Here is a 19,078-nt window from a genome sequence, read left to right as displayed (position 1 = left end):
GAAATGTTACCAGATTTTGCACCTAGAGGTAGGTAGTCTAGGTCTAGTTCTTGTTGGAAGTTGCCAAGGCTGGTCTGATCAAGTGGCCATCGTATGAGCTAGGACATGTTATCGTATATTATAGTCCATGGAGTCCCTCCAGAAAGGTTGGAAGGTTTGTTAAATTGCTGTAGACGCATCTCGTCTCATTATTTCTCTCTACACGATTTTCGGAGTATGCTAGCTTCGGAGTCAACTGCCATGTTCAAACTTTGTTCTCAAAACGCTTGTCTGCATATGGCCAAAGCTGCCCACAAGGTACCGGTAGTTCAGACGCTGACAAGGAGACTTTGGACTCGGTGCAACAAGAACCCCACTAAGCAGCATCCCACTCCATCTCAGACCTATTTGTCGAGCTTCAATTACCCCTCCGCCCCCATAGCCCAGGACTAGCCAACATTTTCTTACATACGCAAACTTCCGGTACAACCACAATAAGAATATCAAAATGAGCTCCCCCAAGGAATTCCGTCTTTTCTGCCTTGAGAACCCTCTCTTGGGTAAGTTGATAGTTTTGCAAATCTTTTGGCTTTATCATCGTTTTGGTGGAACTTTTGGAATATCAATTGGGGATCCTTGGCTTGAGGCGGGCGAGCTATGGATAAGCAGAAATCTGTTCCTGCAAACCTCGGCTGTTTTTACGGAAAATAGCAGAAAGAAATAGCTTGAAGCTAACTCAATTGGCAATTAATTCCAGACATCCAGGCCGTTGGAGATGAGGCGCTCCTGAACAAATACGGCCTCAAGGCCAACGATGCCATCCTGGCCGAGGCTAAGCACGCCGGCATCTTCGAGGAGCTTCTCAACAACTACGACGCCAAGCTGATCCCCGGCGGCGCCGCCCAGAACACGGCCCGTGGCGCCCAGTACATGCTGCCACCCAACAGCGTCGTCTACTCGGGTGGTGTCGGTGATGACAAGTACTCCGCCATCCTGCGCGATGCCGTCCAGAAGGTCGGCCTTAGGGTCGAGTACCGCGTCGACCCTAAGGAGACCACCGGCCGCTGCGCCGTCGTCATCACCGGCCACAACCGCTCCATGTGCACCGAGCTGGGTGCCGCTAACCACTACGAGGTCGAGTTCCTGAAGAAGCCCGAGGTCTGGGAGCTGGTCAAGGGTGCTGAGGTGTACTACATTGGTGGTTATCACTTCACCGGTATGTATCCGTTCGCCGTTTAAACTGGGAAAACTCGTGTTCCCATCCCGCAACCGAGCTTGTTCTAATCCTTTGTCATGAAAGTCTGCCCTCCTGCCATCATGGAGCTGGCCAAGGAGGCCGCCACCAACAACAAGACCTTCATCTTGTCCCTGTCGGCCCCCTTCATCCCGCAGTTCTTCAAGGACCCCCTGGACGCCGCTCTGCCCTATTGCGACTATGTCATCGGCAACGAGACCGAGGCCGCCGCCTTTGCCGAGTCGCACGACATGGCTGACAAGAAGGATGACGTCCGCGCCATCGCCAAGGCCATCGCCAACCTGCCCAAGGAGAACTCGCAGCGCAAGCGCGTCGCCATCATCACCCAGGGCACCCTCCCCACCATCGTCGCCGTCCAGGGTGAGGAAGAGGTCAAGGAGTACCCAGTGCACGAGATCGCCAAAGAGCAGATCAACGACACCAACGGTGCCGGTGACGCCTTTGCCGCCGGTTTCTGCGCCGGAGTCGTCGAGAACAAGGCCCTGGCTGAGTGTGTCGACAGGGGCCAGTGGCTCGCCCGCCTCAGCATCCGGAGCTGGGTCCTTCGTAAGTGAACCCCTGAGGACCGTTTAAGAAACGTGGCAGATGGTAATAATAGATGATCTAACCAAATTTCTATACAGATACCCCTTCCCCAAGCAGACCTACCAGCCCAAGTCTGCTTAACAACTTAAGCTGGCTTCTTCTTGTCTTTTGATTATGTGACTTTCCCTATGAGTTTGGGCATGGCGTTGAAGGATTATACGGGCAAAAATGTGGGAGGGTGTTGCATTCAGGTTTCAACAACATAGCAAATATTCCCATGTAAAATCTGCCAGTGATATGCGAAAGGAGGCAATCACTCAACTTGAGATAGAGAAAACTTGCAACAGGAGAAATGCAGTCTCAATCAAATTGGATTGAACGACTGACCCATCTTTTCTTTTTCACGACGCTGTGCATTGTGATCTGAAGTTTGCCGATGGGGGAAAAAGAAAATATAAATAGATTCTTGGAGCTGTTGTGAAAACCCGATAATGATGAATTTGAGTACCGAGGAAGTGCAAGTCCAAAGGCTGCACCATGCACGTATGATCACAGGCTTTGGACCAGTGTTGGACTGAAAACGTCATGTGAAGACCAAGCCGAGACCATTAGATTGGATCTGGGTAGATGGCACGCAAGCGCGGTGAAATGCGAAGGCAGCAGCATTTTTTGTTTCTGCGAAGACCATAACCAGAGACATCTGAGTTGTGGACACAGAGAGCCTCTTGTTCACCCGCTGTTTGCATTTCCTGCATTTCCTCGGGTTCCAAGCTTCGTGGGAATCGATGCAAAAAAAAAAAAAAAAAAAAAAAAAAGACATCAAGCAACAGCAAGCTCCGGGCCAGACGCAGGCTGCTTGACCTCCGACTCGTTCTTTGCTTCCCTCGCAGCGGCCTTGGCGCGCTTCTTCCTGGCCCTGCGCACCTCAATCTCGACGCTTGCCATCTCGGCCGTCACGGTGGCGAGCCTCGGGACGATCTCCTCGACCAGCTGGACGGCTTGGCCCTGGGCCGACCGTAGCGGCGCTGGCGTGAACAGCCCAAACCACCGCAGCGGGTCCTTGGGCCGAGCCGGGGCGGTGTTGCCATCGGCGGTTTCCCTAGTCTTTTCCGCGTCTTCGGTCTGAATGTCATCGCTCTCTGCCCCATCTGCTGCCTTGCCGTCATCATCGCTGGCTTTGGTGGGTGTCTCAGGGGCACGAGTAGGATCGGGACCCGCCACTACAAACCGAGGGCTGCTGGCGTCACCGGGCGATGACGATCTGGACTCATCACCCACCAACCGCAGCTTCCGGACGGCCTGCATTCGCTCGTCAAAGTGATCAGGCCCGTATCGCATGCCCCTCTCGGCTGAGAAGTTGGCCCGCGCAATGTTTTGGTACATCAAGCGCTGGGTTGTGCCCAGGGACTCACGCAGCTTGGTGTACTCGTCGAGCAGCCCTAGGTAGCGCTCCAGGAGGTTGTCAATTTCTAAATCCATTGCTGATAAAATTAAATGGTTGAAATCTGAGTTACGAAGCATCACAGATGAGGGCCCAGTGAGGAGATATCCGTGGCGGTACTGCCTGCAGCTGGTTGATAGATGCGGTTGAATGGTGTTATAACAGGCAGGTAGGTGAAGAAACGGTCAGGTACAATAAGCGTGTTGTGGAGACAAGCTGTGGGTCGATGGTGGGTACAGGGTAGGTACTATTCAGTTGCTAAGCCAACAGATCTGAGAAGTCGCATGTGTGCGGAAGCCTGTACCACTTCATCAACCTTTGAACTGATTCAAATATGCTTGAATGCTTGGGATAGACATCCAAAGCGTTCCAATGTTATACTATATTCATGAACTATAGACATTGACCCTGTTGAGCCTAATCAAATAACAAGCTTCGTCAAGAGTGCCACCTTTTCTGGTCACACTGAATATTCAACTCAGTTGCCTGGTTCTGTCTCCGGCTGGTACATATAGTTGGCGGGAAAAACACCCCTTTCCCCCATATATGTGCCCGAAAACCACTGCGGGTTCTCGTCGTTTATTTCACGTATTTCAGCCCCCTTGGGGAACATGAGCTCATCCTGCGCGTCAGGTTCAGGATACCACGCCCACCTGGCCTGTCTCCTCCAGCCCGTACCTCCGTCGGGCGGGAACACCGTCGTCTCCGCGGCCGCAACGGCAGACGCGGGTAGTCCTTCCACCTCGGGGCCCAGAATTGCGCGTTCGCGCACGTCGACAGAGACTAGCCTCTCCATGGCGCGTCCGTCTTCAGAAACCCAAGACCAGCGCTGCAGCTGTGGGAATCCTTCCACAGGGTTGACTTTGAGCTTCCTGCCGCCCACGAGATCCCGCAGGATGAGGCGATACCACCTGCCAGGTTTGGCCTCTCGGAAACCGACAACGACCATCCTGTGACCAGCTTGTGGACACCGACGCCAGCCAGCAGCACCATTCTCAGAGTTGACTGTGTGTCGCCTGTCGCCACCGTAGCAGGACTCGCAGATGTCGTAGTCGCCAGGCTTGGATTCAGGCACTAGCGAACTTGTGCAATAGTAGCAGTGAAAGCGACTCTGTGCAGGAGGAATCTCGCAACGACAGACGTCACATGTCGTTGTAAATTTGAGAAACTTGGATGTTGGCCCGCTGAGAACGCTACTGATGCTGCTTGTCCGCCGTGAATGGCCCTCACCAGGACGCAGTGACGCGGGGACAATCGGGCTCATGGGAGGTGTCGGGATAGGCGTTTGCGCAGACGAGGCCGAAGGCGGCTGAGAATCCGCCTGCTCCCCATTGCTGATCTGAGGGAAACGTGCCACTGGCACGAGAGGATGTGCACACGAGCGACCCTGATTTACACACTCATTGCAAAAACCCCAATCACCATCGTTGCATATCCCGCAGGTCCAGTAGCAGTCATTCGCCCATGCTAAGCAACGAGAGCAGAATGCGCCTCTTTGAAGCCTCTCTGCCGGGTTGTTGCTGTTTGGAGGTTCTGGTGGGAGGTATCTGCTTGCCGTGAGCACGTGGGGCTCGGGGAATGAGCTACCCTCGATTTCCCGATACCATTTCCATTTGTGAATGCCAAATGTGCCAAACCCGAACCAGTGATGGCAGCCCTTGCCTTTGCGATAACACCTCAAACAGAGTTTGTAGTTGCCATCGTCACAAATATCACAGTTGTAGTGCACTTCGTACTCTATATGCTGCTTGGTGCATGCGGAGCATGATATATTGGGCTCCTCGTAAACCTGCAGAGTCTTCCGGGACCTTGAGCTGTCGGGGTTGGGAGACATGGCCGGTGGAGAATCCGAAGCTAGATGGCTCAAGACCGGGCCAACACCAATGTCCAACGGCCGCCCAACCCGTTTTCCGCGACCGGCATTGTTCTCAAACGAAGAAGGATTCAACACAGGCGGCGTCCCGGCGACTCTAGCGCTGAATGGGAGCACATTGTTCACCTGTTCGACCTGAGCTGTACCCGTCGGCATGGATGGGGAGCTAGAGCTTCTAGACTCTGCAATGGCCGGTCGAGTTGTCTCTGATGGTCTTGAGTAGCCAATATCAGTCTGCGAGCGGACTGCTGTTCTGTTGGGAAGCTGTTGTACTGGTTGTTGTGCTTGAGCCTGTCCTGAACTGGAAGGTAAAGGGGTTGTGGAACTTCGTGTTCTACTAGTGGATTGCCGCCGACGGCGCGAGTTGGCTTGCACGTCCAAGTGGGTCACCGGAGGTCTACTACGCTCCTCGGATTGGCTGGTGGCACTAGTTGACCGACTGTGCGGATTTGATGCAGCCTGTGGAGCTGACAGGGAAAGTGAGCGTCGCCGCGACCGGCTTGAGGGCTCATTTGTCTGTGTTCGCGAAGTTCTCGGTCCGGACGAGCGTGAAGTATCTCTCCTCCGCTCAGTACGGTTCCGCTGGGCCCTTTCCCGTTGCCGTCTACGATATGCTTCCGTGATCTTGCGACTGAGCTCATCGTTGTTGGTAAGGTCAATGTTTTCCAAATCAAGTCCATCCAACAGGCCCTCCTCCTGGATCTGCCGCGCAAATTCCTCGATTTCTCTGTCAATGTCGAGTGAGCCAGAGTCGGTGCTGATCAGCGATCTGATGGACGATTGGTGCTCGATAGGTCGGCGTCTTGAATCTGTAGATTCACCGGGCCGCCGGTGATGCGACTCGCTGCTGCGACGTCGCCTTTCGTCCCCGTGCCTGGCTTCTGGCTGGAGCATGATGGTCTGCTCGGCACGAATTCGGTTCTCCGCCTCAGCCACTTGCCGTCTCGTCCTTTCCCGGGTCCTCACATCCCTAGCGCGACTGGCGGCGCTGTGACCGCTATCTGTGCTTGGTTCTCTACTCCTGGCCGTAGCAACAGCCGAAGGTCTGGATGAGCGAGGTTCCCTCCCGGTCCCGTTGGTGGTGGCAGCAGCTGCCTCGTCAGTCCTCCTTCGCGACCTCGACGACTGCTGTTGCTGTTGCTGCTGGGCCTCGGCCGCGTTGAAAGCCTCCTGTAGACTCACAGCGCGCACTTCCTCGATCAAGCGCCTTTCCTGTTCGTCGAGACGGAGCTGCTCAGGCGTCCTGTGTGGTATCTTGAGGCGACGGAGGACCTTGTCACCGCGCTTATATTTCCTATTCATCTCAGCCATCTCGTTCTCAGGTTTCGCCTTTGTCGGATTGACGGTTAGGAACATATCGAGCAAGGTGGCGACCTTCGCATCGTGCTTCGTATCTCGAACCGGAGCCCGGCATGATGGGCAGGTAAAAATTGGTGAATCGGGCGCCGGAGGGGTCGGTGCACTCTCAGCCGCCGCGGCCTGCCATCCGAACCAGTCCTTGAGGCATGCGCCGCAAAATGTGTGGAGACAGTCAAGTAAAGTCAATGGTTGATAGAGAAGATCGGTGCAAATCTGTTTATTGGCGACGGGATTTGAAACTGTTTTAGCTTGTGTAACTCTTGAGTTTGTCGTGTCGCGGATTTTGAGGGAAGATCAAGAAAGAATCTATGGTTCTCGTAAAAGGCGGGGGAATGAATGACTTGGGCTCGGACCCAGGAGATTCCCAATTTGTGTGCTTTTTTTTTCTCCTCTTTGTCGTATTCCCAAATTATAGTCTCCTCCTTTGCTTTATTTCCTTGTTTCCCTGGGAATGAAAACAAAATCAACACAAGACGCGAAGACTCACCGCACATGTTAATTCCGTTTCCAGATCGACCGCTGGTTTGGGCGAATCCATGATGACCCAAACCCGACCTTTGCCAGGCTGCAAATATGGTTGGCCTTGCGGGCTCGGTATGGCGTGCTGCAGAAAGGCGGTATAAGAAAGCACAGAGGACAGCAGGATGCTTTCAAGAGGCTGAACCTGAAGTTCCTCGTGTTGCCCTGTCCAGAGACGACGACGACAGGCGCCGACAATGTCGGAGGTGGAACACGAGGACGTTGCCGCCCATAATGCAGGCGACGGCGGCGGTAACAGCAGCTGGGGCGGCTCGGCGCTCGCCGTCGTACCTGGTTGGACAAGACTAGCCGGGCCTCGCGGGCGATCTGGTGGGGTTTCCCAGGGTTGTTTCAGCGGTCCCATTGGTGGCATTCTGGTGTATTCCATGAATGCCAAGCTATTGTAGCACTCTCCAGTTAATTGGGCTGCTAGTTCTAGCTCTAACGGCTGCCGTACCTACTGTAGATAGACGCACCTTCCCGCAATGGACGTGCTTCTTTGCGACAAAGATGCCCAGTTGTCAGAAACAGAAATACAGGCTCGTAATTTTTTTATCAATTTCTTCCCCTGGGCGTCTCTCACGTCAGAGAGATCCAACGTAAGTGCCTCGGATTCACCGAACAGGCGATCCAATGCCAGAATGTCGCAACATAGGGTTTGAAGCCCAATATCTATTTTTCTATCTCGCCCAGTTTGATATGTTCGGGATCTCGCGTTTTACCGTCTTCCGTCGAGCCAACTCCGCCTTGTGTCCATTTCAGCGATGTCATAGGGGACAGCTTCATCCGACTTCAAATGTATATGCAGTATTGACAAGATGAGGCCTGAACGGCGGACCCGCTCTCTTCCGATACAACTGACCAATCCACAATCAACCTTTTGTTTCTTTTGCATTTGGTTTAAGACACATGGTAGCAAGGCTGGGTTCTGCACTCTCGCCGAAGCTAACATACATCTGAAGGATTGGGCGACCCGCTTTCCTGGTCAACTGCCTCACTACCTTCTCATGATCGGCTCCGGAATTCATATGAGCACTATGAAGAACAGCGTATGACGCAGGGCCCTCATGCACCCCAACATCACGCGCCTTCTACATTACGTGCATACTTCTGGCAACAAGCTTGCCAAAGTCCATTCGGCTGGGTCGTGAGGGTCTGATAATCGAGACATTTTCCTTGATCTCATTACATAACCCATACAAACAATCGTTTCCCTGGCTTACTGATGAGTCCATTCGGGCTTCTTCTTCTCCGCAAAAGCCGTCATCCCAATCTTCTGGTCCTGGCTTCCAAACAGACTGTGGAACACCCTACGCTCATATTCCACGCCGTCGCGCAGCCCCAGATCCTGGCTCTTGTTGACAACCTCTTTGCACGCCTGGACAGCGACCTTTGAGTAGCTTGCGATCGTCTCGGCCGTCTTGAGCGTGGCCTCCATCAGCTCCTCGTACGTCGCAAACGACCTGGCAGCAACACCCCACCGTGCGGCCTCAGCGCCAGTCATGGACTTGCCCGTGAGGATCAGCTCCATGGCACGAGCCTTTCCAACTGCCTTGGTGAGGCGCTGACTGCCGCCGGCGCCGGGAATGACGCCCAGTTTGATCTCAGGCTGGCCAAAGTTGGCCGATTCGGTGCAGTAGATAAAGTCGCACATAAGGGCCAGCTCGCAGCCGCCACCAAGCGCGTGACCGGAAACGGCTGCAATGATGGGCTTTTTGACCTGAGTGGTCAGGTCTGACCAGTTCTCGATGAATGACTCGGTGTAGGCCTTGGAGAATGTCAGAGGTGCCATCTCCTTGATGTCGGCACCTGCTGCGAAGGCCTTCTGAGAGCCCGTGATTACAATAACCGATATGCTATCTGACTTTTGGTAGTCGCCCAGCGCCGTATTAAGCTCCTTGATCAGTGGGGTGCTGAGGGCGTTGAGCGCCTTTGGCCTGTTGAGCGTGACTATATGATTTTGAGACACTTGGTTCAGTACTTTGATCACTTATTCTAGAACAACCAAAATCCTCTATTTCATTTTGGGAGGTGCTCATTCAGGTCAAACATCTCTCTCTTCACCTACCTTGACCAACACCTGGCCTGGGCTCCGAGACCTGAATGTGCTCATATCCCAGCCTGGAAGAAGCTGCAAATCCCCTGGTGATTCGCGGCAGGGTAGGTGCCTGTATTTTTGAGGCGACTGGCCGAAGAGCTCTGAAGGCGTTCATGATGATCGATTTGTTCACAGAACCAGTTGGAATGGCCAGATAAAGTTGCGAGTTACCACGGGATCAATTCACAGACAGAATTGTACAAACGAATGTTTATTGCTTTTTGGTGTGCTGAGACTGTAGAGTTTAAGGAGACATTGAGATGTTGCGGACAACGTTGTAGAGGCAAGCAACAATAAGTTCGGCTCCCAGTAAGAGCTCCCCACCCATGACACGAACTTGACGGGGTAGCTGCTCACAGTGTCAAATTAAACCGTCCATATCCGAGGTCAACCATCGACATCATAGCGGGTTGCTCGCTCATGCATCGTTCAAGGGGGTTACTAGCCTCTGGGTGGAGCTCCTATCCCTGGTGAGCAAAGCTGCTTCTCAAGCCACAAAAAAACCAGTTGAAGCCACATTCCCCCCACCGCGGCTTGATTGGATTACTGGCGGGCGATAGCTGAGTGAGTGTTGCTGCGGTACGTACTGTAATTACGGTACACTCTTGCGCTGCAAGAGTGGTCAAACATTGATTGTAACAAGAACTTGGCGGCCTGGATTTCTCTCGACTGTATCCACTGAACCCCTGTCACTCCTTACTTCAGTCTTGAGCGCGCCACCCTGCATTACCCTGTTGCATGGGCCAGATTACAACTAATCATATTTTTCCACGCCTTTCGCGACAACCAACAAACCACTTTCTGGGACACACGCCACTTCACCTCGTCTATGGATGCATGCTAGGCCAGACAGGCGGAATACAACAAATCGCAACTTGTAGCCCTATATCCCGCTGCAGCCCTCTACGTTGAACTAAAAAGCAACAGATCGACACTTTGGGCGCTTCACGACTCCTTGGTCGCAATCAGCTTCTACAAAGTCACAGAAACCCACTGTTCTTCCCAAAACTCAGTTTCAACCCCGGCGAAGATGGACTCCGTTGAGCTCGACCAGACGCCCTTTGCGGCAGTGTCTGCGCAGACATCCAGATTATCGAGAGTTCGTGCCCACGATAGAAACTTTCCTGCCCGCCCGGGTCAACAAACTCCCCGCTTTGCTTGTCGCATCAAGAGGCTAACGATATCCGCTGCAACAGCAATACCAAGCCGTCCTCGACCAGTCAACACCATATGTACTGTACCGATGGATCGGCACTGGCATCACACTCGTGCTCTTCTTCGCTCGCATCTTCGTGGCACAAGGCTGGTACATTGGTATGGCCTACCCCCCTTTTTTCGTCACAGCTATATTACGAAAGGTCCAAGTGCTGACGGTCTTGCTTTGTTTTCTACTTTCCAGTCGCGTATGCGCTGGGCATTTACCTGCTCAACCTCTTCCTCGCTTTCCTGCAGCCCAAGTTCGATCCCTCAAATGAAGCTCTGGACAACGACATGGAGGACGGCGCAGTCGGAGGTCTGCCGACGAAGCAGGACGAGGAGTTCCGCCCATTCATCCGCCGTCTTCCCGAGTTCAAGTTCTGGCACGCAGCTACCCGCGCTATCGTCATCGGCTTTCTCTGCAGCTGGTTTGAGGTCTTCAACGTGCCCGTCTTCTGGCCTGTTCTGGTTATGTACTGGTTCATCCTGTTCTTCTTGACGAGTAAGTACATGTGGATAAAATGGGAGATGAGGAGTGCTTGATTACTGGATGCAAAAGAACACGCTAACCAACTTGTCTTGGATGGCATCAGTGCGCAAGCAGATCCAGCACATGATCAAGTACCGCTACGTACCTTTTTCATTTGGAAAGGCTCGGTATGCCAAAAACAGCTCATGAATGACAAATCAAAGTGGCATTCTGTGACATGATGCACTGGGCCCTGATTCAGACGTTGTCTGCTTTTGCAGACGACCTCGGACCTGACAGCATAATTCAAATGTCTTGTTGCGGGTACAATTTCCTCCTTCAGTTCTCAGAAGTGTTGTATGATATACGAGGAGAGCACTTTCAAGGAGATGCCCATTCACAATGAAGAGGGTCATCTACGTCTACAAGATTTAATATATCATAGGGTTGGTCACTAAGATCTGGCGAGATCTGGCTGCAGAGAATAGCAGAATGAGGTGGGCGCTGCGCTGGTCACCAATGATCCACCAACAGAAGCAGAGAGGCTACCTTAATTTAGCGTAGCATGTGAATGGAGCGAGGGCGTTCGATTGGTGTGAGCAGCAGAACCTTCTTGGGCTATCTTTTGCACGAATTTCTTAGAAAGCATTGAGCTATACTGATAGAATAAAGATGCACAATCTCTTGAAGTGAATTGAACAAGCGGTTATTTCAATATATTGCCAAGCGGCCGTTCAACCCCGATTCCATGGTGTTGATAACTTGCAGGGCTGTTGCTTCCCCAGGACGCACCCGAGACGCACCCACCACGCGGATTTGCATGATCGAGTGCAGCAGGGTGGGTTTAATACAGGGTAGGTAAATGAACGAAGCACCAACCAAAAAAATAGTGGATCCGAGCTTGCAGCTCCTAGCGAACTAGACAAGCTCCCTTCTGTTTTAACATCAAAAAGTCACGTCAAGCCACAAAACACGCAAAATCATCAACGCATGAACCGCCATTACATCTCAATTTGTTGCTATAGAGCTCGGTAACAATCGACTTGGTACAAACGCTGGGGAACAAAGAAAAAGTAAACAATGTCACAATCAGCGTCTCGCGGCGGCGAACGCATGGTTCACCAGGACTTCATCGCGCGCATCAGATATTCGAATACGCTTCCTCCACCACCAAATCCGCCAAAACTCCTCGAGATTCCTAATACCGGCCTTGCCAGTGGGCAGTACACAAATCCCGGTTTCGCATCGCGTCTTGCACGAGAACAACCCCTCAACATTGAAGCCGATGCAGAGCTGGGCATGCCATTGGACCTGGTGGGAATGCCAGGCGTCTTCGATGGTGATGAGAGCTGTAGGATTCACCCCCCAAGCCCTGCAGAGACGGACTAGTGAGTGAGCTTGGTGGAATCTAGCTAACCACCACCGCTACAACTACTGCAGCAATCCAGGCCCCTGCGCAAAACCCTACGATACACCCTCACGACAGGCTGCTGCTGCGACCACTGGCAACGCTAGGGAAGCCCAAAGCCAACGACGCTGCCGTCTCCTTCTTGAGGAGAACCGAATACATCGCCACTGCAAAGCGCGCGCCGAGCGATGGAGTCAGTCCCTTCATTAAATCGACGAACAAGCGACCAGGGCAGGCGGGCCCAGCGGCCCGGAGGGCCTTGAAGCGGCCAAGTCCGGAGATTGACGAAGACGCAGGCACGCCGGCGCACGTCAAGCGCAAGATCGCGCAGTCGTTTGAGACGGCGGCCCGCGACCTTGCGGACCCGAACAAGCATGTGCGACACCCGCGCGGCCGCAACGCCGTCGTGAAGGAGGTGCTCCCGCTCCTGCCTGACATGGACGCGTTCCCCGACAGCGGCGCATACGTGACGGTCAAGTTCTACACACCACCGCTGACGGGCGTCGCCGACGCCAAGCCGAGCGTCTACGACACCCGCATGCTGTCGGCCGTGCTCAAGCCGGCGCCCAAGACGGAGCAGGAGATGGAGCGCCTGCGCAGGCTCGAGGAGGCGTACCAGCGCGACCCGGCCAACGTGCCCAAGCCGCCGCCCAGCACCGAGCTGGACTTTTACCTTCCCGACACCACGGCGGCGGGGGCCAATTTCCGGCGCAAGTTCGACGTGGCCGACCCGGAGAAGGACGACGCGGCTCTGTACACTTCGGGCGAGTACTTCCAATTCAATCGCATCCGACGCTACGAGACGGCCGAGGAGGTGGAGCTTGACCACACCAGCAAATACGACGTCGAGGTGCTGCTGTCCCTCGGCGACGAGGACAACGGCACGGGACGCGCCGCCGCGCTCTTCTATCCCGTCATGCAGCGTAGCGTCATCAAGTCGCAGCGCGGAAAGAACATCCTGCGCACGCGCGGTCTCATCGGAGGCCAGGACGAGGAGGAGATCATTGACCAGCTCGACGTCACGGTTGACGATGCACCGGCGGATATGCAGGAGATGATGGACTACTTCAAGAACCAGCCGCGGGTCGACCCCAACGCGGGATTGGAGGAGGAGGATGCTGCTGCCGACGACGGGGATCGTGAGAAGCAGGGTTCACCGGCTGGCCGTGACGGCAGCCCAGACTCTGTGAACGGCAGGGCGGGTGGCGATTCGGAGGAGCAGGATGCTGAGGGTGATGAAGAGGAGTAAATTGACGTAGCGGGCGTGGGCCGTGGGCCGGTCGAGCAAGCGCGGAGATTGGTGGCCTGTAATACATTTGTAGCAATATAGGTGCAACTTGCTCAGGTGCAGACTTCTATCAAGTATCGTACTTGTGTGCTTGCGTGTGATGGAGTCCAGCTTTTTTGGTCGTAAACTCCGTCAGTCTCTGGTTCACCTCAAAACTTGAGACCATATATATGTATTCCAATACAACATCATGTATGTCATGTCTGTATTTCCAACTGTGGCATGAAGCATGAGACATATATATATATAAAGCCCAGGCAAAACAACAAACGCCATCCAATAGCCAATGACAAGAACTCAGATATACACCCAAAGTGACATGCTAAAAATCACACAATGCTCTTTCAATGCCCATGTGACAAGTGATATTGGAGCCATGCTATCAAGGCAAATACCCAATGTTCTTCCTATCATCATCAACGACCCGGCCGTACCTAAAACATCATTCAGTCTTGTCAGCTCTAGCGTAAAACGAGGTAAAAGGCTTGTGAACATGGCCAGAGCCAGATAAATACTTACTCAAGTAGCAGCCTGAAGAACCACACCTCAAGGTCCTCATTCCTCAACACCTTGGCAGCCCACTCCCTACCCCTGAGCGCCATCTTCTCCGCCAGCTCGTCGCCTCCGTCTGCACCGCCCTGGCTAAAATACCTGACCAGCTCGGCCCAGTCGTCTCCGCGAAGGCTCATGGGCACGTAGTGGACCCAGGGCTTGAGCCAGTCGGCGTGCCACTCGCGAAAGATGGACAGCTTGTAGACGAGGCTGCGCGACTGGAGGAACGCGTAGAAGCGACCCGAGAAGGCGTTGCCGTCCACGTCCAGAAGGTGCCGGTAGTGCCAGGCCGACTCGGGCCGCGTCCGGCCCTTGACGGTAAAGTGCCGCTCCTGCTCGTCGCAGTCGGCTGGGTCGCACTGCCCGACGTGCGAGAAGAAAACGTCAAAGAGGGATGCTAGGCGGGAACGTGATGCGGGCTTCGCCTGCCATGTCAGTTGATGCTGCTGTGAAGCGTCTCTGGTTTCTACGGGCTCGAGGATCTTGGCTGAGTCGCCATTGCTGAGCTTGTCCACCATGCGCTGGCGGTGGTGGCGTTTCCAACCGCCGTTCCGACTGTACCCGCCCGTGGTCGAGCCGCGCCAGTACATCTTTGCCTTTTTGCTCTCCCAGTTCGGGTCCTGCGCCTCGTCGTACGCGACCTTTTCGTACCAGTACCAAGGGGCTGGGTGAAGGATGTCGGCGTAGCTCGACACCTTGGATGCCGAGAATATGGGGAACAGCTCTTGGACCACACTGTAGGCGTTGGGCCGCTCGAAAAGCCCGAACGAAGTCGCCAGAGACGGTGACGCGCAGACGTCCGACAGGGCCGTGGCGTTGTACACGAAGCCCAGCTCCCCCATCAGCGACTGCGAGACGTCGTCGACGCGCTCCGAGTCGTCGAGGATCCGTGCCGCCGAGCCGGGAGCGCACGAGGCCCGCGAGTGCAACCACGACGACTGATGCGCATACGTATTGAACCGCGTCGTCCCTACCGCGTCGAACCCGCCCTCGGGCGCAAGCCCTGCAGGCCTCACCTCACCCCCGGACGGGGCAAAAGAGTTCCTAGGCTTCTTGCCCGCAGCCGCCGCGGCCTTCTCCTCCGCAGCCCGCGCAACCAACCTCGCCATGTCATCATGCGGCACTACGACGCGCGGCTCATCATGGACGTTGAAGGCCAGGTCCATGTCGGGCAGGTGCTCGACAAACGACGCCATCATACCGCTGAGCGCCTTGCGGTGCCAATCATTGCCGCCCGAAATGTGCGCGACCTTTCCGGCGCGGACCTGCACGCCCAGCAGCAGATTCCCCGCGAAGCCCAGCGCCTCGGCGGCGCGGCCACGAATCGTCGCTGGCCGCAGGCCCCAGAACGGGGTAAGCAAGTCTGCGACGCCGTCGAACTCGTCGACGAGCTGCACGTCGTGCGCCCGCGCAAACTCCCACCACTTATCAAAGTTGGGGGGTGGGGGAAGGCCGTCGTGCCGGCGACGGTACTCGGCCACGGCGTCCCGGAGCGTCTTGGACTGCCGGGCAAGCGTGGTTTTCATCTCGGCCTCGGCGGCGCCGATGAGGTACGACACGGGGTGCTGGCCTGGCGGTGCTGGTTTTGGACCGCGACCTGCTGGTTGTGTGGTCGAGACCGTGTCGTCAGGGACGGCATGTTTGGTTGGTGTGGTAGATGATGATGGTGATGATGGATTGTGCTGTGTGGTGATGAGGACAGTCGCGTCCAAGGGCCTGCCGGGACCTGTCCATAAACCTAACAGATATAGTGTGCATATGGCGGCAACAATGGCGATGCCGAAGCATTGCTGTTTCCGGGATCTTAGGATCCCCATTGTAAGTGAAACGGCCTCGCTCGCTCCTCAAATGTCGAAGATTACTTTACTTCCGAAGATCATGTGAATTTAGTTGAATGTAATTTACATGAATGAGAAGAATATTACGAGGGATGAATTCTACAGAGCAAAGTAGATGGAGGAACATGAATATTCTGCGTTTCTAGTCCACAGAGCGTTCGGAAAACAGGCTTGGTTCTTGCTATTGGGCAAGTGGCAATAGCTGGGCTGTGCTTGGCCTGAATCTCGGCGGGGTTTCGTATTTCTTTTTTTTTATTTATTTGCAAGTTTGTAAACAACGTCATTTGTATGCCAAGACAAGCAACAACAACAACTGGTAACCATGGAAAGTGAAAGTTTTTCTGTTTACTCCATACTCATCATTGAATCGACTGACAATGTTCTTGAATTGGTAAATATGCTCTTTATCATATGGTTGACTGTTGGTAAGTAAACGCCGTTTGCTTGCTCTACGCGCGTTCCATACAGAGTCGGTTGCCCAGCAACAACTCCTGACTAGACCTACTTCGTATCTCAAAGAAACGAAACACACATCAGGCCAGGTGGATATATTGCAGAGCAGACGTAGCTATTGCCCCGAGGAACGTACACATATAAAATTGCTGATTCGCTTTCTAGATAGAAAAAAATTATTCAGAAGTTTCATTGTCTATTCTTTCCATTATCCCTGACCTATGGTCCCCATCTATTTGAAATTCAGAGTGCAGCTGTATCAGGGAACCGCTATAGACTGCGCAAAAACGCCACCTGAAGCAACACATGTAGTACAATGGAAAAACAGAAACATAAGAAATCAGAGATGGAATGAAAATAGTAGTGTCAGTTTTTTTTTGGTTTGCTCTGCTTGACAGAATAATGGTGAGTGAACCGCTCTAATTTAATGTGTTGTGAAACGAACGTAGCCTGAGAATGATCAGAAATGTATTTTCATGTCCTCCAGGCTGTCCGTCGTTTACTCTCGTGATACGTCACGGCCAAAGATCTTGGACTTGACCCAGTCGTTAATAACAAGGATTCGGTTGCGTGCTAAATCCGCAGTCAGTAATTGGTCATAAAAAGCAGAAGTCATATTAAAAAGTAGAAAACATACCACTGAAGCACATGGAAAGGTAGGCACTCCTCCAGAACAGGTATGTCAGCCTGCCACCAGTGGCAAAGTTACCATCAAGCCAGCTGATATCGGCAACTGCCTTGTCTGAGCCGATGTAGGCCAGAGAACCCTGGTGCGAGTACTTGAACGGCCTGATGTCCTTGATGCGGCGCAGCTTGCGCTCGTACTCGGCAATCTCAGCGCTGACCTCGGCCGGTGCCCTGTCGGCCTGCTTCACATTCAGCGAAGAGCTCAGCTCCTGGATCTTGGTCTCGAGAGTCTCCGTCATGGCCATGTTGTTGAACAGACGGGCCAAGAAGGCACCCTCTTGCGAGGCCACCTGAGCAGTGGGCCCGTATCCTGCTACGGCACAGTCGCCAATGGCCCAGATGTCGCGGGCACCCTGCACGACGAGGTACTCGTTGACGGCAAGGCCGCGGCGCGAGTCCTTCTGAGCGGGTATCCTGGCACAGAGATCCTTGACAAGCGGGCGGACGGCGTTACCCGTCGCCCAGACGAGAAGACCGTAGGGCATGACGCGCTTCTCCTTGGTGCCATCCGGTCGGGTGGTGGTGGCCTCGACCGACTTGTCCGTGACCTTCTGGACCATCGTCTTGGTCTCAATGTTGATCTTCTCCTCCTTGAGCGTGCTCTCGGTGTACTCGATCAGCTGCTTGGAGAAGCTGGGGAGAACGCTAGGCAGAGCCTCGACTAGGGTGACCTTGAATCGGTCGCTGATCTCGGGAATCAGCTTCTTGATGTCCTCCTCGAAGAAGTCGGCAAGCTCGCCAGCGAACTCGACACCAGTGGGTCCTCCACCGACGACGACAACGCTCAAAAGGCGGTCGATCTCCTCGGGAGTCTGGTCCTTGAAGGCGGCCGTCTCGACGCAGTCCATGATCTTCTTACGGATCAACTGCGCATCGCCAATCTCCTTGAGGAAGCAAGAGTGTTCGCGCACGCCCGGAATGCCGAAAGTGGCGTTCTCTGCACCAACACCAACAACCAGCATGTCGTAGGGCACCTCGGTCTCGGCCATATCACCCTTGACCTCTGAAGTGTCAAAGATTTTGACGACCTTGCGGTCGGGGTCGATGCTGCTGGCCTCGGCCTCATAGTACTTGACCTTGGCCTTCTTGTTGCGCAGGATGGTCCTCACGGGCTCCATGATGGAGCGGTGCTCGATCGTACCGGTAGTACATGACGGCAGCAGAGGTGTGAAGAGGAAGTAGTTGCGTGGTGAGATGACGATGACATTGTAATTCTCGACATCGAGGTTCTTCATCAGGGAGACGGAACCCCATCCAGTACCTGAAATGGCAGATAACCAGACCCGTTAGCAAAAAGCTCTTTTGCTCAATTGCATACACAATGAGTCAGAGCATATAACGCGTTGGTCCGACTTACCCAGAATCACCAATGTTTTCCTGTTTGGGTCCGGGTCAGCAGGCTCATCGGGATGCCTCTCCTGGTAGATTGAGTAAGCTGTGTAGCCCAGGCCACCGATTAGAGATAGCTGGATAAGACGCCAGAGGAAGCGCAGTTTCCTGAACTTCTTCTTTGGCGGTTGTTGCGGCGAGAGAGTAGCCGCAGGGGCTTCTGTTGACTCGAGCCTGCGCTGGATCTGCAATTGGCTCTGTAATGTAACAGGTGTGCTGTATACGGGACGCCGTGTCCTCATAGACATGTATCGATATTGAGACTGGAGACGCATAGCAGGCTGCGCGACCTGCGAAAGACGTGCTTGCTGCGGCGCGAGCCGAGCAAGTGCTCTGGCAGACGCCATTGCGGCAGCAATTTGACCTGAAAAATTCCTCGAGCCGTAAAGAGATATTAATTTGGCGTCTCTGCGTTGATTAAGGCGCGTTTTTGGTTCGTCGCTTGACTGGTAGTGGTGGGAGTGAAAATTAGAAGCAGCTTGGTCGTTGGTTTTTTGGGACCGAGATTGCAAATCACTGATATCACATGCAGGAGCTTGGCACCTCTGCGGGTAGAAGAAAAAAAATTCTTGAAAGTTGTGCTGTTTTGCGACGGGCTTTTGTCGGGGTTCCACTGTGACGACGACGGCAGCAGGGATAAAAGCTGATGTGGGGGCTATCAAATTGATTGGAGCTCTCAGTGTTATCGCGACTTTAGCCAGCACCCTTAGTCACGAAATGGCGACACTGAGAGGCGACTTGGCGAGTA

At 54.0% G+C, this 19,078-nt stretch overlaps 9 protein-coding genes across 9 annotated transcripts; 4 read left to right on the top strand and 5 right to left on the bottom strand.

Moving 5' to 3' along the window:
- Positions 1-125: 125 nt before the first annotated feature.
- Positions 126-3,238, bottom strand: MGG_06271 (uncharacterized protein; the record flags this gene model as incomplete). Its single annotated transcript, XM_003717273.1, has 1 exon — positions 126-3,238. One exon carries the CDS (start codon positions 3,236-3,238, stop codon positions 2,579-2,581), a length of 660 nt encoding a protein of 219 aa, XP_003717321.1. The 3' UTR covers positions 126-2,578.
- MGG_06270 (adenosine kinase) lies at positions 132-2,149 on the top strand. Its single transcript, XM_003717274.1, has 4 exons — positions 132-539; positions 737-1,195; positions 1,280-1,780; positions 1,858-2,149. Exons 1-4 carry the CDS (start codon positions 488-490, stop codon positions 1,929-1,931), a joined length of 1,086 nt encoding a protein of 361 aa, XP_003717322.1. The 5' UTR covers positions 132-487; the 3' UTR covers positions 1,932-2,149.
- Positions 3,239-3,490: 252 nt separating the features above from the next.
- Positions 3,491-7,147, bottom strand: MGG_12869 (RING finger domain-containing protein). The gene is made up of 2 exons (XM_003717272.1): positions 6,920-7,147; positions 3,491-6,645 (listed from the first exon to the last, which is right to left on the bottom strand). The coding sequence occupies exons 1-2, from the start codon at positions 6,968-6,970 to the stop codon at positions 3,679-3,681; spliced, it is 3,018 nt and encodes a 1,005-aa protein (XP_003717320.1). The 5' UTR covers positions 6,971-7,147; the 3' UTR covers positions 3,491-3,678.
- Position 7,148: 1 nt separating this feature from the next.
- On the top strand, positions 7,149-8,376 carry MGG_14844 (uncharacterized protein; the record flags this gene model as incomplete). The annotated part of the gene is made up of 2 exons (XM_003717271.1): positions 7,149-7,238; positions 7,914-8,376. 2 exons carry the CDS (start codon positions 7,149-7,151, stop codon positions 8,004-8,006), a joined length of 183 nt encoding a protein of 60 aa, XP_003717319.1. The 3' UTR covers positions 8,007-8,376.
- MGG_12868 (enoyl-CoA hydratase) lies at positions 7,464-9,367 on the bottom strand. Its single transcript, XM_003717270.1, has 2 exons — positions 9,020-9,367; positions 7,464-8,901 (listed from the first exon to the last, which is right to left on the bottom strand). The coding sequence occupies exons 1-2, from the start codon at positions 9,162-9,164 to the stop codon at positions 8,171-8,173; spliced, it is 876 nt and encodes a 291-aa protein (XP_003717318.1). The 5' UTR covers positions 9,165-9,367; the 3' UTR covers positions 7,464-8,170.
- Positions 9,368-9,651: 284 nt separating this feature from the next.
- On the top strand, positions 9,652-11,434 carry MGG_06273 (uncharacterized protein). Its single transcript, XM_003717269.1, has 4 exons — positions 9,652-10,148; positions 10,246-10,363; positions 10,449-10,748; positions 10,840-11,434. Exons 1-4 carry the CDS (start codon positions 10,080-10,082, stop codon positions 10,923-10,925), a joined length of 573 nt encoding a protein of 190 aa, XP_003717317.1. The 5' UTR covers positions 9,652-10,079; the 3' UTR covers positions 10,926-11,434.
- Positions 11,435-11,598: 164 nt separating this feature from the next.
- Positions 11,599-13,602, top strand: MGG_06274 (uncharacterized protein). The gene is made up of 2 exons (XM_003717268.1): positions 11,599-12,066; positions 12,156-13,602. Exons 1-2 carry the CDS (start codon positions 11,796-11,798, stop codon positions 13,370-13,372), a joined length of 1,488 nt encoding a protein of 495 aa, XP_003717316.1. The 5' UTR covers positions 11,599-11,795; the 3' UTR covers positions 13,373-13,602.
- MGG_06275 (uncharacterized protein) lies at positions 13,531-15,973 on the bottom strand. The gene is made up of 2 exons (XM_003717267.1): positions 13,931-15,973; positions 13,531-13,845 (listed from the first exon to the last, which is right to left on the bottom strand). The coding sequence occupies exons 1-2, from the start codon at positions 15,778-15,780 to the stop codon at positions 13,794-13,796; spliced, it is 1,902 nt and encodes a 633-aa protein (XP_003717315.1). The 5' UTR covers positions 15,781-15,973; the 3' UTR covers positions 13,531-13,793.
- Positions 15,974-16,345: 372 nt separating this feature from the next.
- Positions 16,346-18,934, bottom strand: MGG_06276 (uncharacterized protein). The gene is made up of 3 exons (XM_003717266.1): positions 18,299-18,934; positions 16,892-18,202; positions 16,346-16,827 (listed from the first exon to the last, which is right to left on the bottom strand). The coding sequence occupies exons 1-3, from the start codon at positions 18,675-18,677 to the stop codon at positions 16,754-16,756; spliced, it is 1,764 nt and encodes a 587-aa protein (XP_003717314.1). The 5' UTR covers positions 18,678-18,934; the 3' UTR covers positions 16,346-16,753.
- Positions 18,935-19,078: the final 144 nt, after the last annotated feature.

This window comes from Pyricularia oryzae, chromosome 4 (genome assembly GCF_000002495.2).
Source record: "Pyricularia oryzae 70-15 chromosome 4, whole genome shotgun sequence".
In the NCBI taxonomy this organism is placed as follows: Eukaryota; Fungi; Ascomycota; class Sordariomycetes; order Magnaporthales; family Pyriculariaceae; genus Pyricularia; species Pyricularia oryzae.
The sequence above is the reverse complement of the archived record's forward strand: the minus strand, read 5'-3'. Positions and strand labels throughout refer to the sequence as shown.